The sequence below is a fragment of the Mytilus edulis genome, chromosome 11, assembly GCF_963676685.1.
Source record: "Mytilus edulis chromosome 11, xbMytEdul2.2, whole genome shotgun sequence".
NCBI lineage: Eukaryota > Metazoa > Mollusca > Bivalvia > Mytilida > Mytilidae > Mytilus > Mytilus edulis.
The window spans coordinates 39,335,650-39,348,460 of record NC_092354.1 but is presented as its reverse complement, the minus strand read 5'-3'; the positions used below and the strand labels follow the sequence as shown (position 1 = coordinate 39,348,460).

Sequence of the window (12,811 nt, the reverse complement as noted above, 5' to 3'; positions counted from 1 at the left end):
ACATAATTGCAGTTGATATTCTCCATCGACAAAAACTAAAGTAAATTCTAACATCTTAAGACTTAACACTCGTTAGAAAGTTGTCTACAGTTTGGAGTGTGAAAAATACAAATCATACCAGTTATGATAGAGTCCTAAACAATGGAATTTCGACCAATGACGTACGTCATTATCATTTTGGTGTTCAAACAATAATTTTACCAATAGTCCTTTAGATCCTAAAACTGTTAAGACCCATTGTTTCTGTACTATCTGTTTTGAGTCTTTTTCAAAGTATTTGGAAAAGTTTAACCTGGGTTTTTCACAATAAGACATAATGATGAACAAAAAATGGTACATATTTATTTTCAAAACATCAACTAGAACTTTTCCCAAATTTCCAATGTAATTATGTTGTCTTCTAAACAAATTAAAGACATGTTGAATACGGCGTCGTCAATCTTCGGGTCGCATTTCAATTTTGGTGGCCTGAAAGTAAACAAATGTTATTTATTTTTTTTAATGTATCACACCATCTTCATATATAAGCAACAGTGTGTCTTAATCAGTGTTGGAATTATCGGTAGACAATAGTGTTATAGCACGAACATATAAATGTTAATGAAATTAAGAATGGAAATAGGAAATATGTCAAAGAGACATTAATCGGACCAAAGAGTCTATTTTCTTATTACCGACTTTTGACTCCGGAGTTAATATTTTTCGACAGGTTAACTTCACTCTAAAATAGAACATCATGGTACTTGGTCAAGAAAGCGTTACTTAAAGAAACATCAAGCTTACAATCGGCACAACTTGGGGAAGAAATTAAATGTGTCTGAATCATTTTATTTGTTTTCGACAAAATCATCAGAAAAAAACTTCCCCCCATATAGAACCAGTTATATCTTTTATTTTATTTCTTTTCGTTGCTTTTACTTGACGGAGTACCAGGATGTCCTTCCACGTAGTGCCTGTTGAAAACGTATATAAATGTATTCTGCAGTCAAGAGTCGGTTTAATAAAAAAAAGTCTATTGAATGTCTACAGTAACTGTCTTCTGTTGATCTGCAGCTTTATCTTATGTTAAATGCTTGACCTTAAACAAAGAGAAACACGTCAAAAACTCAGTTGGTAATGTCAGTTCATACTTGCACAATTGATTGTATTTTGCTACAAGCTTCACTTACAACATGTAGATCATGCGTGATATTTAAATTTAGAAACTAACTTTTTTTACGATTGATTGTTTTACAAAACTTAAACAAAAGCAAACAATTTGCATACACAAATTTTTCGATATCAATAAATTGACGTTACACAACATACCGTAACCGACTTTCTTATTTGTGGAGGCGTCGAGTCCGTAGAGTTAGGTATAGTTACAAATCTTTTAGATTCTTTAAGGTCATATCCGGTCGGGAGGTTCAACATGGAAGTCAGTCGTCTGCCAACAGATCTAGCAACGTTCACTCTCTTATTTTCAGAGTTATCTACGAGGTGTTGTCGAAGCAAATAGCCAGACAGAATCCATGACAAACAAAAAAGGATTCCGGCAATTGTTAGACCAAAGTATGCTGGCAATGTCTCTACACATATGGTTTTTGGTTCGACAGGACTTTCTGAAATAGTTTAGTGTATATACGCTATATCTTTTCTCTACGCTTTTGCTATTATTCGCGATTGTCGTAGTAGAATATAATACAAACATAACCTAGTACGACAACAGCTCAATCCATATGAAAATTTAAAAAAAACAAAGGCCCGGAAAAGTAAGGACAAAGGCTGCAATATCTCTAAACATATAATGTATAGTTTAAACTGACCTTTTTGAATAAAATTATATTTTTCGTAGACACCTGCTGTATTTCTAATTGGTCATAATTAAATATAGTACAAATATAGCAACATGCGATAAGCCCCCAGAATAGAAACGTACCAATAAAGACAAAGATCAACGCAGACCACTCGAAAGTATTCACACTATACGAATGAAAAATGAAATAGATCACACAGAGCTAAGGGAGTGATGATGCATGTTGATAAAATTGAATTCGAAAAATTAAAAAAAAACTAAAAAAAACCCACTTTCATATCAATTCCCTTTAGATTAGATCGGGAATATTTTTCTTTTCTTTAGAAATTAACATGTTAAAACTTAGCTGGATTAAGTTTGCTTTATTTGAACTTTCTTGAACAAATCAAAATAAATCGTTTTAAAAACAAAATACATGTTGTTATGTTTTTACATACAAAAAGCTCGTATACAGTTAAGCCAAGTACCCTTTTGGTAAAAGGGACCTTTAGGTTGGTATTGAATAAAAAAAATTATCCCACTTTATCTGTGTATGTGTTTTATTATGCTTTGAATAGTAAAATTGATTAATAACTTTGATCGATATATGAAATTATGTATTATATTGTTAATAATCAGCAAAACTACTTGTGTATGATAATCAAATATAAAAAGTAGCAATTGAATCACAAGAAAAATAATACATTAAATGTACCTTGCAGATTGTGATTTTTCTGGCTGTTTACCACTTTTATAGACGTTCCGCATGTAATTTCGTCAATTTCGTTGTCCTTCGTATCTCTCCTTTTTCTTCCATGGCCTACATTCTTGTCACAAACAGTCTGCAAATAAAAATATATATCATAAGCATATTTGTCAGTCGGTATCGTTATTCGGAGCTGTCTAAGTCGTTATATCGAGAAATAATTTGTGCTTTCAAAAGTTTAAATTGTATTTTATTCATATTTGAATGAATTACATTTTATTTTTATTTGTAGATTTTATTCTATTTAATTGAAATTAATGTCTCATGTTTGACGCGTCAGGTCATTAAATGTGTTCATTTTGTTAAACAGAATGATGTGTTCATGTAAATCTAATTTTTAAAAACAGCCACCGTACTTGACAGATTTGGGTTGTTTTTATTGAATACCAAAAATAATCCGCGAGACAAAGGTATTTATTTTCATAACAAGGCAGAACTGTTTTTTAATCTGATGATAGTAAAATACGTGTTCATGACGCGTTCCTTTTTTTATTGAACTTACACGAAAATTCTAAGGTTAGTCAATATTTCGACTTACGTTATCACATTTCCCCTTACATACTGAAAGACGACAAGAAAAGGCGACATCTACTTCCTCTTTTCCTGTCAAGTCAGTCGGTTGGAATGCTTGAAAATTTGACGTCAACTTTCCATCGGATGCATGTTGAAAATTTGGAAATAGTTCTTTGTCAACAGCGCAGCTACAACATAAGAGAAACTAATTAATTAAACTGTATACAAACAGTGCAACCAAGTACTTAAATGGCTAATATTATTTAAGAATTGAATGGGTTCTTTTTGTAGTTTCATTGGGGTGTAAAAGCGTTGACCGAAGTACATTTTGTATGAAGCGCGGAAGCTTCATTCTAAAAATGTGCGCGCGGTCAACGCTTTTACAACCCTATGAAATTACAAAAAGAAGCATTTAATACTTATAATTACATTTTTTAGCTATGATCATGAAAACATAATTTTTCGATTTAATTCACCTGTGTCCTTTATTGTGGGACCACGTGTTATCATGAATGATAAGTTTTATTGAGTGATGCAATTGCTTTAAGTATTATGATGAAACATACATCAAATGTAATTATAATGAAATAAATGGTACATGTGTACCAATATTACTGTACAAGATGTGCATATAGACAACTAATGTCTCTTCATTTGTGCTTGAGAAAGAACACATTCTATTGGTCATCATAACTAAGAACCAATCAAGGAAGAAATCAATGATGTTAACTTATTGACGTAAATTGTAATTCATATTTGCAACTCAATGAATTATAGTTCAAGTCCTTTACTTTTATTTGTGTACATACCAAATATAAAATGAATGAAGAGATAGACGGTATAGAGAATAAAAGGTAATTGAAGATTAAAGATCGAAAAAACACGCTCGGACAATTTAGAGGATGAATAACTATACTCCATGTTATAACAGTCGCAAATACAGCCCCTAACTATTAATATAAGCATTGAAAAAAGTAGGAATACCAAGTATAGTGCCATTTTTTTTTAGAGAAACCACAAAAGACGCAAGTCGATTTAAAAGGGTTGGAAGTCTGGCCATTCATGAGTCATGTCCCTTATTATACATACCCGTTTTCTATTATATTAATCATAGCGGCGGTGCACTCTATTGCGTTTATGTCATACGTATCTAAAATGGTAGAAATTAAAGAAAAAATTACTGTGTAAGCGGAAGTCTAAAATACTTTTATTTGAGATATCTATATAGCATGCTTTTATACACAATAAAAAAAAAAATTCTCACCAATAGGCCACTGTGCATCGAATAATGATGAAACATATAGGACAAAGTCATTTCAAAGTATCCTTTCGTTGAATATAAGCTCAGTGTGTATATTAAACACACACAAAAAAAAGACAAATAATAGGTTTCTGCAACTCAATTTTGTTTGAAAAATCTCATAGATTGTTTAAGTGTATCATAATACGTATAACACAGTTGTTAATTAATGCAAACATATGAGAATACATCCTACTATCGTCGTTTTAACTTATCCACTACATAACGAAATTGAATTAAAACTTTAAAATCGATTGAAAACAAATTGCAATCATATATGAACTCTCAACAAGAGACCAAAGGACCCAGAACTTAACATCTATAGGTCGCCTTAGGTCCTTCAACAATAAACAAAGCCTATTGCATACCCGTAAAGTCATCTGCCAGTGTAATTGTCATTGCAATTGACGCGTTCAGATTGACAACACCGCCTCCACTAATGTCATTTTTACTGCTGGTATAAACTCGTAAATTCGCGACAGGTTTTGTAGTTATATTAACACCAACGTCATCGTCTTTTCTGGAATAGAAATTAAAGAATCATGAAAAAGTTAAGAAACACCCGTAGCATTTGATATGTAGTAAAATTGAGAATGGAAATGGGGAATGTGTCAAAGAGACAACAACCCGACCTTAGAGAAGACAACAGCAGAAGGTCACCAACATGTCTTCATTGCAGCGAGAAATTCCCGCACCCGGAGGCGTCCTTCAGCTGGCCCCTACAAAAATATAGATACTAGTTCAGTGATAATGAACGCCATACTAAACTCCAAACTGTACACAAGAAACTAAAAGATAAAATAATACAAGACTAACAAACGCCAGAGGCTTCTGACTTGGGACAGGCGCAAAAATGCGGCGGGGTTAAACATGTTTATGAGATCTCTCAACCCTCCCCTATACCTCTAGCCAATGCAGAAAAGTAAACGCATAACAATACGCACATTAAAATTCAGTTCAAGAGAATTCCGAGTCTGATGTCAGAAGATGTAACCAAAGACAATAAACAAAATGACAATAATACATAAATAGCCAGCTCAAGACTTCAATTAAACAGATTGAAAGATTACGTCTTCATTAAATGAATATCAGACATATATGCCATTTGTCGATAAGAAGACATTAGTCATTCAACGCGTGGTGTCCAGAATATACATGAAATATTTGCCACTGTACAATAAGTAAACCTATATCAACCAAGTAGCATCCTTCTTATGAATGAAATATTTGCCACTGGACATCAATCAACACTTATTAATACATCAAAGAAACATTCGTTATTCTAAGTAAAAAAAATATGAAATATTTTCCACTCTACGTTTACAAATCAAATATCGATTGACCTAATAACACATTTTAAAACACATGATAATAACACGCATCTTACGTATCCAACTTGAGAAAAACTACAGCATGTGGGAATTACTCAGGAGACTTCAATTCGCATACCCTTTGTTAGTCATTTCTCAAATGAAAATATCAAATCAAGAAGATGTAGCATGATAGCCAATGACAAAATCTCGCGTCCAAGAACAAATGGCCTAGAAGCTAGCACTTATGAGTCACCCCATGGCCTTCAACAATGAGAAAACCGACTGCGCATATCACGCTCTGAAATGCCTTGGAAATACAAATGTTAAACAATACAAACGAGAATACAAGAATCATTTCGAACCGCTGGTAGTATTACAAAGAAACTTGCAATTAAACATCTTGCAAATGAATTGAACAATGCTATTAACAAAAATATCGAGCTTTGAGGTTGATTAAAAAGTGATGTAGTAAATCAGTTATGCCATAGTGGATAGAAACTTATAAAATGAATAAGAAACGCTAAAATTTCTACCAAAATTCTATTAATTCTGAGTATCTAGTTCACACTGTAGAGTCATAAATCAAATTGTGACCTCAATAGATATAAGAAGATGTGGTATGAGTGCCAATGAGACAACTCTTCGTCCAAGTCACAATTTGTAAAAGAAAACCACCAACTCCACTTACATAATTTTATCTGTCTTGTAAAAGCATATAAAGCGTTGTATATCACATTTGATTGCACTTGAATATACAAAAAAGGCATGTAAAATCGTTTAAACGGTTGTTGTTTTTTTTTAATTGTAGAATACTCACTTTGGGAGAACCTCTTCGATTAGTTCAATTTCTGATAGGTCGGCTGAACACGTGACAGGAATAACTTTGTCATATCCGGTCTGGATTGTGGGATATTTCTGGACAATCACACGGAATACTTTACCCTACAAATAAACAATGATTGAACTAGGTGTTAGTATTAAATTCGGCAAAGATACCACCAGAAATGTGCTGTACCCCAGACGTGCGGTTTGTCTTCAATGGACTCATTAGTGACGCTCTAATAAAAAAAAATACCAAAAAAAACAATGCTAAGTTGAAGGGCATTGAGGACCCAAATCAAGGAAGGGTTTTTACCAAATAAAGCGAATGTAATCTGTTCTGCCTTTGATCGAATATCCTAAGAATTGAAAAAATCAAAGTTTTGTAAACAGCTGATTTATAATTCTAAATATACGCACGGTCAACGCTTTTACAACCTTATGCAACTATTTCTTTTACAACTATAATTATGTAATAATTACATTAGATGTATGTTTCATTATAATATATTATTATGATTGGCTAACTGCACATCACGTGTTATTCCGTAAGCAGTTGCATTGCTCAATACAACTTTTCACTCATAATAACACGTGCTCCAACAATAAAGTGCACAGGTGAATTAAATAATAAAATATATAAAATTCGCGTTTTCATGATCATAGCTAAAAAATGCAATTATAAGTATTGGATGCTTCTTTTTGTAACTTTATAGGGTTGTAAAAGCGTTGACCGTGCGTACATTTTTAGAATGAAGCGCTTCCGCGCTTCATACAAAATGTACTTCGGTCAACGCTTTTACACCCCAATAAGTTTACAAAAAGAAGCATTCAATTCTTAAATAAAATTACTGAAAGAAAAGCAGAGATTATCTGACAAAATTTATATCTATTGCACGACAAAACCAGAAGATTTCGAACATATTTTTCTTCATTTGTAAAGACTTACATATGTAATATTGCATATGTCAAAATGGAATTCGTAATGGCGGGAGGTAGAAGTTGTCGTCTGGAGACATGCCGACCCTTGACCTTGAATATAAATGATTCCTCCTTCAACAGCCTTGTCTACTTCTAGTGTCACCTTCGATTGGCTGCATTCGTGTAAAGTCACTAAAAACAAAGAAAAATTGCTTGACATTAAAATGTAAGTTAATTTTTTTATTTTTTTTTAATTTTTTTAAAAATTTTTTTTAATGGGTCCTTCAATCTCCTTACGACCATGTTCTTGCACTGCAGGGACAATATGTGTTCAGTTAAGCATATAGTGTTATAACATTTAATTCGTACATTTGATATAAATGACACGGTTATATAGAGTTTTAACCTTATGTGACTATTACGTTTAAAGATAAAAGTATGTTTGAAAGCTGACTGATGGCGAGTGGCCGCTAGCTGGGGTCTAGCAATAAAATCAACAAACAATAACAACCAAGCTTATTGTACATACCTTTCGGATTAAAATTTGAATGTACCCCTCCAATTATTAATGTGAACAAAAAAACAAATCCTCTTTCATAACGGCCCATTTTTCTGGAAATAAAGTACAACACATAACTTTACTTTCACATCCTACATAAGGAAAATTACGAAGCAAATCAAAGTTCATTTGAAAATTATATGAAATTATTAAGAATACATGTAAATGCTGATTAGTTGATTGTACACTTATAAATAAACTTATTTTTTTCTATGCATCAGTAAAAAAAAACATCTTTCGAACTGAAGTTTAGTGTGCGTATCGCTGTGTACTTGTTTATTCCACTTTATATAGAGTTATCGATGGAGGGTTGAGATCGCACAAAATATGTTTAACCCGCAGCAAAGTTATTGTGTGGGAGTCAGTTGAAGTCCGCCTCTGGGCAGGATTTGCTTGTAGGTTTGTAAACTCCTTTGTTTTCTGCTCTTCGCGGTTGGGTTGTTGTCCTTTTGTCGCATCATGTCTCTTCTTGGCAAATGCAGCAGGAAGTTTATCAGTTAGCTACTCTTGCTTTTGACTTTTTGTCAGATATTTTTGGAATACTCTAGAATCCTATTGGTAAAAATTAGTTCAAACAAAAACCAAAAAATATTCTCAATCTTATCAAATTCTTGTTCTTTTTTGATATTTTGAAAGAATAAAAAGTGTCAAATAGTTAAATGTATAAAAAAAAATAAAGAACATTTCCCTCCAAATCTCATACGGTGACATGTATCTCACAAAAAACAAGGAAACGGCCTTTTTCGTTTTTATTTTTCTGTCGCTTACACTTTCAATGTATTACAAAAAATTAAAAAGATTGTTATATTAAAAAAAGGAAAGCGAACATCCTTACAATAAAAAATTTAAAATAGATTTCAAAACGAAAAATTAACAAAACATTTACCTCCGTCTTCATCAAATCTGTGATGTCAAAAAGATTTCAGGGACATATGGTCACAGAAAAAAACAAGATTAATCATATACAAATTAATAATCAAATTAATTAGATAAAAGAATCTACCGATAAGTACTGTCTCTGTTCTGCTTAATCACATGTCTTCGGTCACATGTTATTATTCACAGACTTTTCTGAAGACCTAATTATAGGTAAAATTAATCAAACAATGTCTGTGTACACGAAAAATGAACACGTTGGTGTTCATGAATACAGACGATGAAGGACGAACTTTTACGACTTTATAAAACAATAGGCGGATCCATGACCCCCCCCCCCCCTTTTTATTGGAAAAAACTTGGTTGATTATTTAGGGAATCACTGAAGCATGACTGAAGTGGGCCCATTAGGTCAGTCAGTGTGAAAAGTTCCGTATCCGCCACTGAAACATTATATTTTAGATTGATTATTCGGTTTTTCATTCACGTCCAGTGGCAAATATTCCATGAATATTCAGGACGAGAAAATGTTTATATTGAATTAAACTGTTACATGACGACAATTTTCATGTCAAGGATCAGGAATAAAATGTGTACAAGGTACATGTAGAAATTAAATATTCGGGTGTTAAACAAAAAGAGTATGGTCCTGAGGAAACGATGATAGTCCGTCGGAAGGGGACGATAAATGGCTGACCCGTGTTAAGAGAGAGCCATACCTCTGCACGTTAAAGACACCCTTGTAGATTTCGAAATAGAGTAGGTTAATGCCGCTAGAATGCAGCACTCGTACCCGCAAAGTAGAAAGGGATAAATATATTCAAACCTATATAAGAGTTCACTTTTTATAAAAAACTAAATGTGAAACATGGTAATCATCATTTCAATGGATGGAATGAAAAAGCTCGGCCATAGTTTGTGGGGACTGAATGGATAAATTATTTTTCTTCTGCTTCAGGTCAAATTTAATATTTATATATCTTGATATTTTTTAATTTTAAAAAGCAACACAATGTTATATAAATCCCCTTTTTAAAATTTGACTTTTTTATAAATATAAAACTCACTGTATAAATATTTAATTTCAGACCATTCAACACTAAATGCTTACTTTTTATTGATAAATTTACATGTATTGTGTTTCACCGAAATTTTTTTTTTTTTGCTTTATATATCAGCAGTCTGGCATTGTTTTCTTGAAAGAAAAAAAATCCCTCAAATGTCAGGTCCATAAATTAATAAGTTTCATTTTACCTACATCCTTACCCAAATTATTTTTTTTTATTTTATATATGTGTACCGTTAGAAAATGTAGGAAAATTTGAAAAATTCAAAACGTTTAATTTGAATCTTTGCTCGTTCATCTTTAATCAGAATGCTCTTTTTCTATGGAAAATGCCTCAGGGGGTTGTACACTTCGTTAGTGCAGTTATTAAGAGTTCACTTTCCTAATTAACTGACAATGAAAGTCATTCATGTATAGCATTTCTTAGTGCATGGAAAACCATGTACTATGAAAATTAGAGGGAGAAAAACTGACTTTTCATTGGACGAGAAGGGGTGAGTATGTTCTAAATAATTGTTTTACGTAAAGGTCCCCATGAGGGTTTCGTAGAAACTGAAAGGATAATATTATGTATCATAAAACTATTTCCTTCTTTCATGTAGATAAAACTCATTTTCAAACTTAAAGTAAAATTGCGACTAGGTTTAATTTTTCCAGGATCTAAAAAGATAGATCTAGCGTGTCGGTACATCTATTGGTAGAATGTTTCATATTTGGTGCCTTTTATAGCTATCTTACGATATGGTTTGGTCTTTGTTGAAGGCCTTGTGGTATCATAGTTGCTTCAATCCACTTCGTTTAGATTCAACTGACTAGTTGTCTCATTGATAATCATTATCCACTTCGCAAAAGACATGTTAAAGGAAATTTCCCACAGAAACTTGAGAAATAATATCTTATTTGTATTTTTGCCAAAATAGGAATTGATCATCCCCATGCAGAGATATGAAATGCCCCTAGTCACTATCAATGGTTTTCCTAAATTGTAATTGTTCTTTTAGGAATTTTATATTCCTGGCATTTAAGATCTTTGATACTTTTTGATGCATGTAATCACATATAATCTAAGACCAGATTGAATATAACATTCTTATCAAAATATGTATATTGTTGGAGGTCGTATGTTGACATCTAGCTAGATATCTTTTAATATAGATATTTTTTGTGTTGTTGGGTGTCTGTGCAATTTGTGAATATCTCCTGTTAGCTGAAATAATTGGAAAGAGCTTTCAAAGAATGGTTTTCTCGAAACGAACATTTGTATAAATCCTTGAATTTACCAATACATGTACTAAATAGCAAGTTTTTATGCATATGGCATATGAACAGACATGACAACACACACACTGATATTTTATTAAATAAATTTATTTTCAAACTGCTACCTAATATTCTAGTCCGTGTGTATGAATATTTTTCTCAGAGGTTCATTAAAACCATCAAACAGCAATAAAATACTAGACACAAGTTTAAAGGTTCAGCTTTCTCAGCTCCATTTTGTGCTGTGGTTGAAAATGTAACACTCGGCAGTGTCACTTTAGCTGATCTTGATTCTGTAGATTTCGGTGCACCGTTAGATACTGTGGTTGTAAATGGCGAAGGGGTTGGTGTTAATCCTATTTTCGTTGGACTAGGTGTTGGGTTTAGGCCTATGTTATCTAATGAACTAGGTGTTGGTTGTAGTCCTGGATCTCCTATTGGACTAGGTGTCGGTACTAATTCTGTTGTTGTTGATGGACTAGGTGTTGGGTCTGGGCTTGTTGGACTAGGTGTTGGTGATAGTTGTATTATTCCTGTTGGACTAGGAGTTGGGTTTTGTCCTGTGGCTCCTGTTGGACTAGGTGTTGGGTTAATTCCATCTTCTATTCCTGCCAACGAATCTGGTACTGGCCAGATGGCTCGTAGTATTGTCTTAGAAGGTACTGACTCAGCCTTTATGACCATGACATTACTTTTATTTCTTCTTTCTAAGGAAAAGGAATCGATAAATTTATTTTATATGTGTATGCTTATAGGAAAAAGCGTGTAACATTGTGTAAGGTGTCGAGTACAGTCATATTTGTTATTAACAGATGTTCAAAATTTGATGATGAGTGGAATTTATGTTATATATAATATAGAACAAAATTAGACCAAATAAAGTTTTATCCATTGCAGTAAGAGTCTAGCGTACTTGATTATGTTAATAAATGTATTTATCAAAGTTGTACAAAATCGAACATGTAAAAATTTTGATTGTTTATAGTTGACACGTGTTTGGTTAATTATATTAAAGTCGCTTAGTTTCAACATATTTATTTATAGAGGATTGGGAAACAAGTTTTGCAACTTATATTAATCCCTTGTTTATCGGGTCGGTTCGATTGGGATATTGAGTTCATGCACGAGTGAACTCAGGTGGTTTAAAGTCATTCGAGCAATTTCAGTCAAAGTGTACAGTAGCATTTTGCCAAATAAATAAAAATATTAATTATATTATTTGATTTCAGATTTGTGGACCACTTTTATGAGTAAACCAAAACTACATGCAGGTGTATTTATTTGAACTTTCCACAATACTGTACTTATATTTATAATAAAATGTGCACTCGTCTCTACAAGTGGCGTCTCCCATGTAAGAAATTGTAGTTTTTTGATAAATATGTTATGTTTGTTTGAGTTTACGAATTAGAATTTAATAAGAATAATTTCTTTCTAATTTAACAGCCTCGGTGGTCTCATTGTAGGGTATTCACCTCAGGCTAATGCAGCAGGTCCAAGACTCAAACCCCGCCCGGATCAAACCAAAGACTTAATATTATCATTTTCTGCTACTCTATATACGCGGCTTTAAGGAATAAGCGACTAGTCACTTATGAGTAACAATGACGTATTCAGGTAAGATGACATATCTTCCGGCGGACT

General features: G+C 32.7%; 1 protein-coding gene across 1 annotated transcript; it reads right to left on the bottom strand.

Annotated features, from left to right (window-relative positions):
* Positions 1–435: 435 nt before the first annotated feature.
* LOC139494245 (uncharacterized) lies at positions 436–11,851 on the bottom strand. The gene is made up of 9 exons (XM_071282413.1): positions 11,353–11,851; positions 7,435–7,598; positions 6,484–6,608; positions 4,722–4,873; positions 4,143–4,203; positions 3,079–3,241; positions 2,490–2,616; positions 1,309–1,601; positions 436–468 (listed from the first exon to the last, which is right to left on the bottom strand). Exons 1-9 carry the CDS (start codon positions 11,849–11,851, stop codon positions 436–438), a joined length of 1,617 nt encoding a protein of 538 aa, XP_071138514.1.
* Positions 11,852–12,811: the final 960 nt, after the last annotated feature.

Bases quoted from the DNA above. Each gene is read 5' to 3' on its own strand.
- LOC139494245 (XM_071282413.1), bottom strand. From the start codon at position 11,851: ATGGTCATAAAGGCTGAGTCAGTACCTTCTAAGACAATACTACGAGCC. The intron at 7,599-11,352 runs GTTTGATGGTTT...CTTTGTTTTTAG, and splicing joins GTGTCTAGTATTTTATTGCT to TGACTTTACACGAATGCAGC. The intron at 6,609-7,434 runs GTAAGTCTTTAC...GTTTATTTGTAG, and splicing joins ACATATGCAATATTACATAT to GGTAAAGTATTCCGTGTGAT.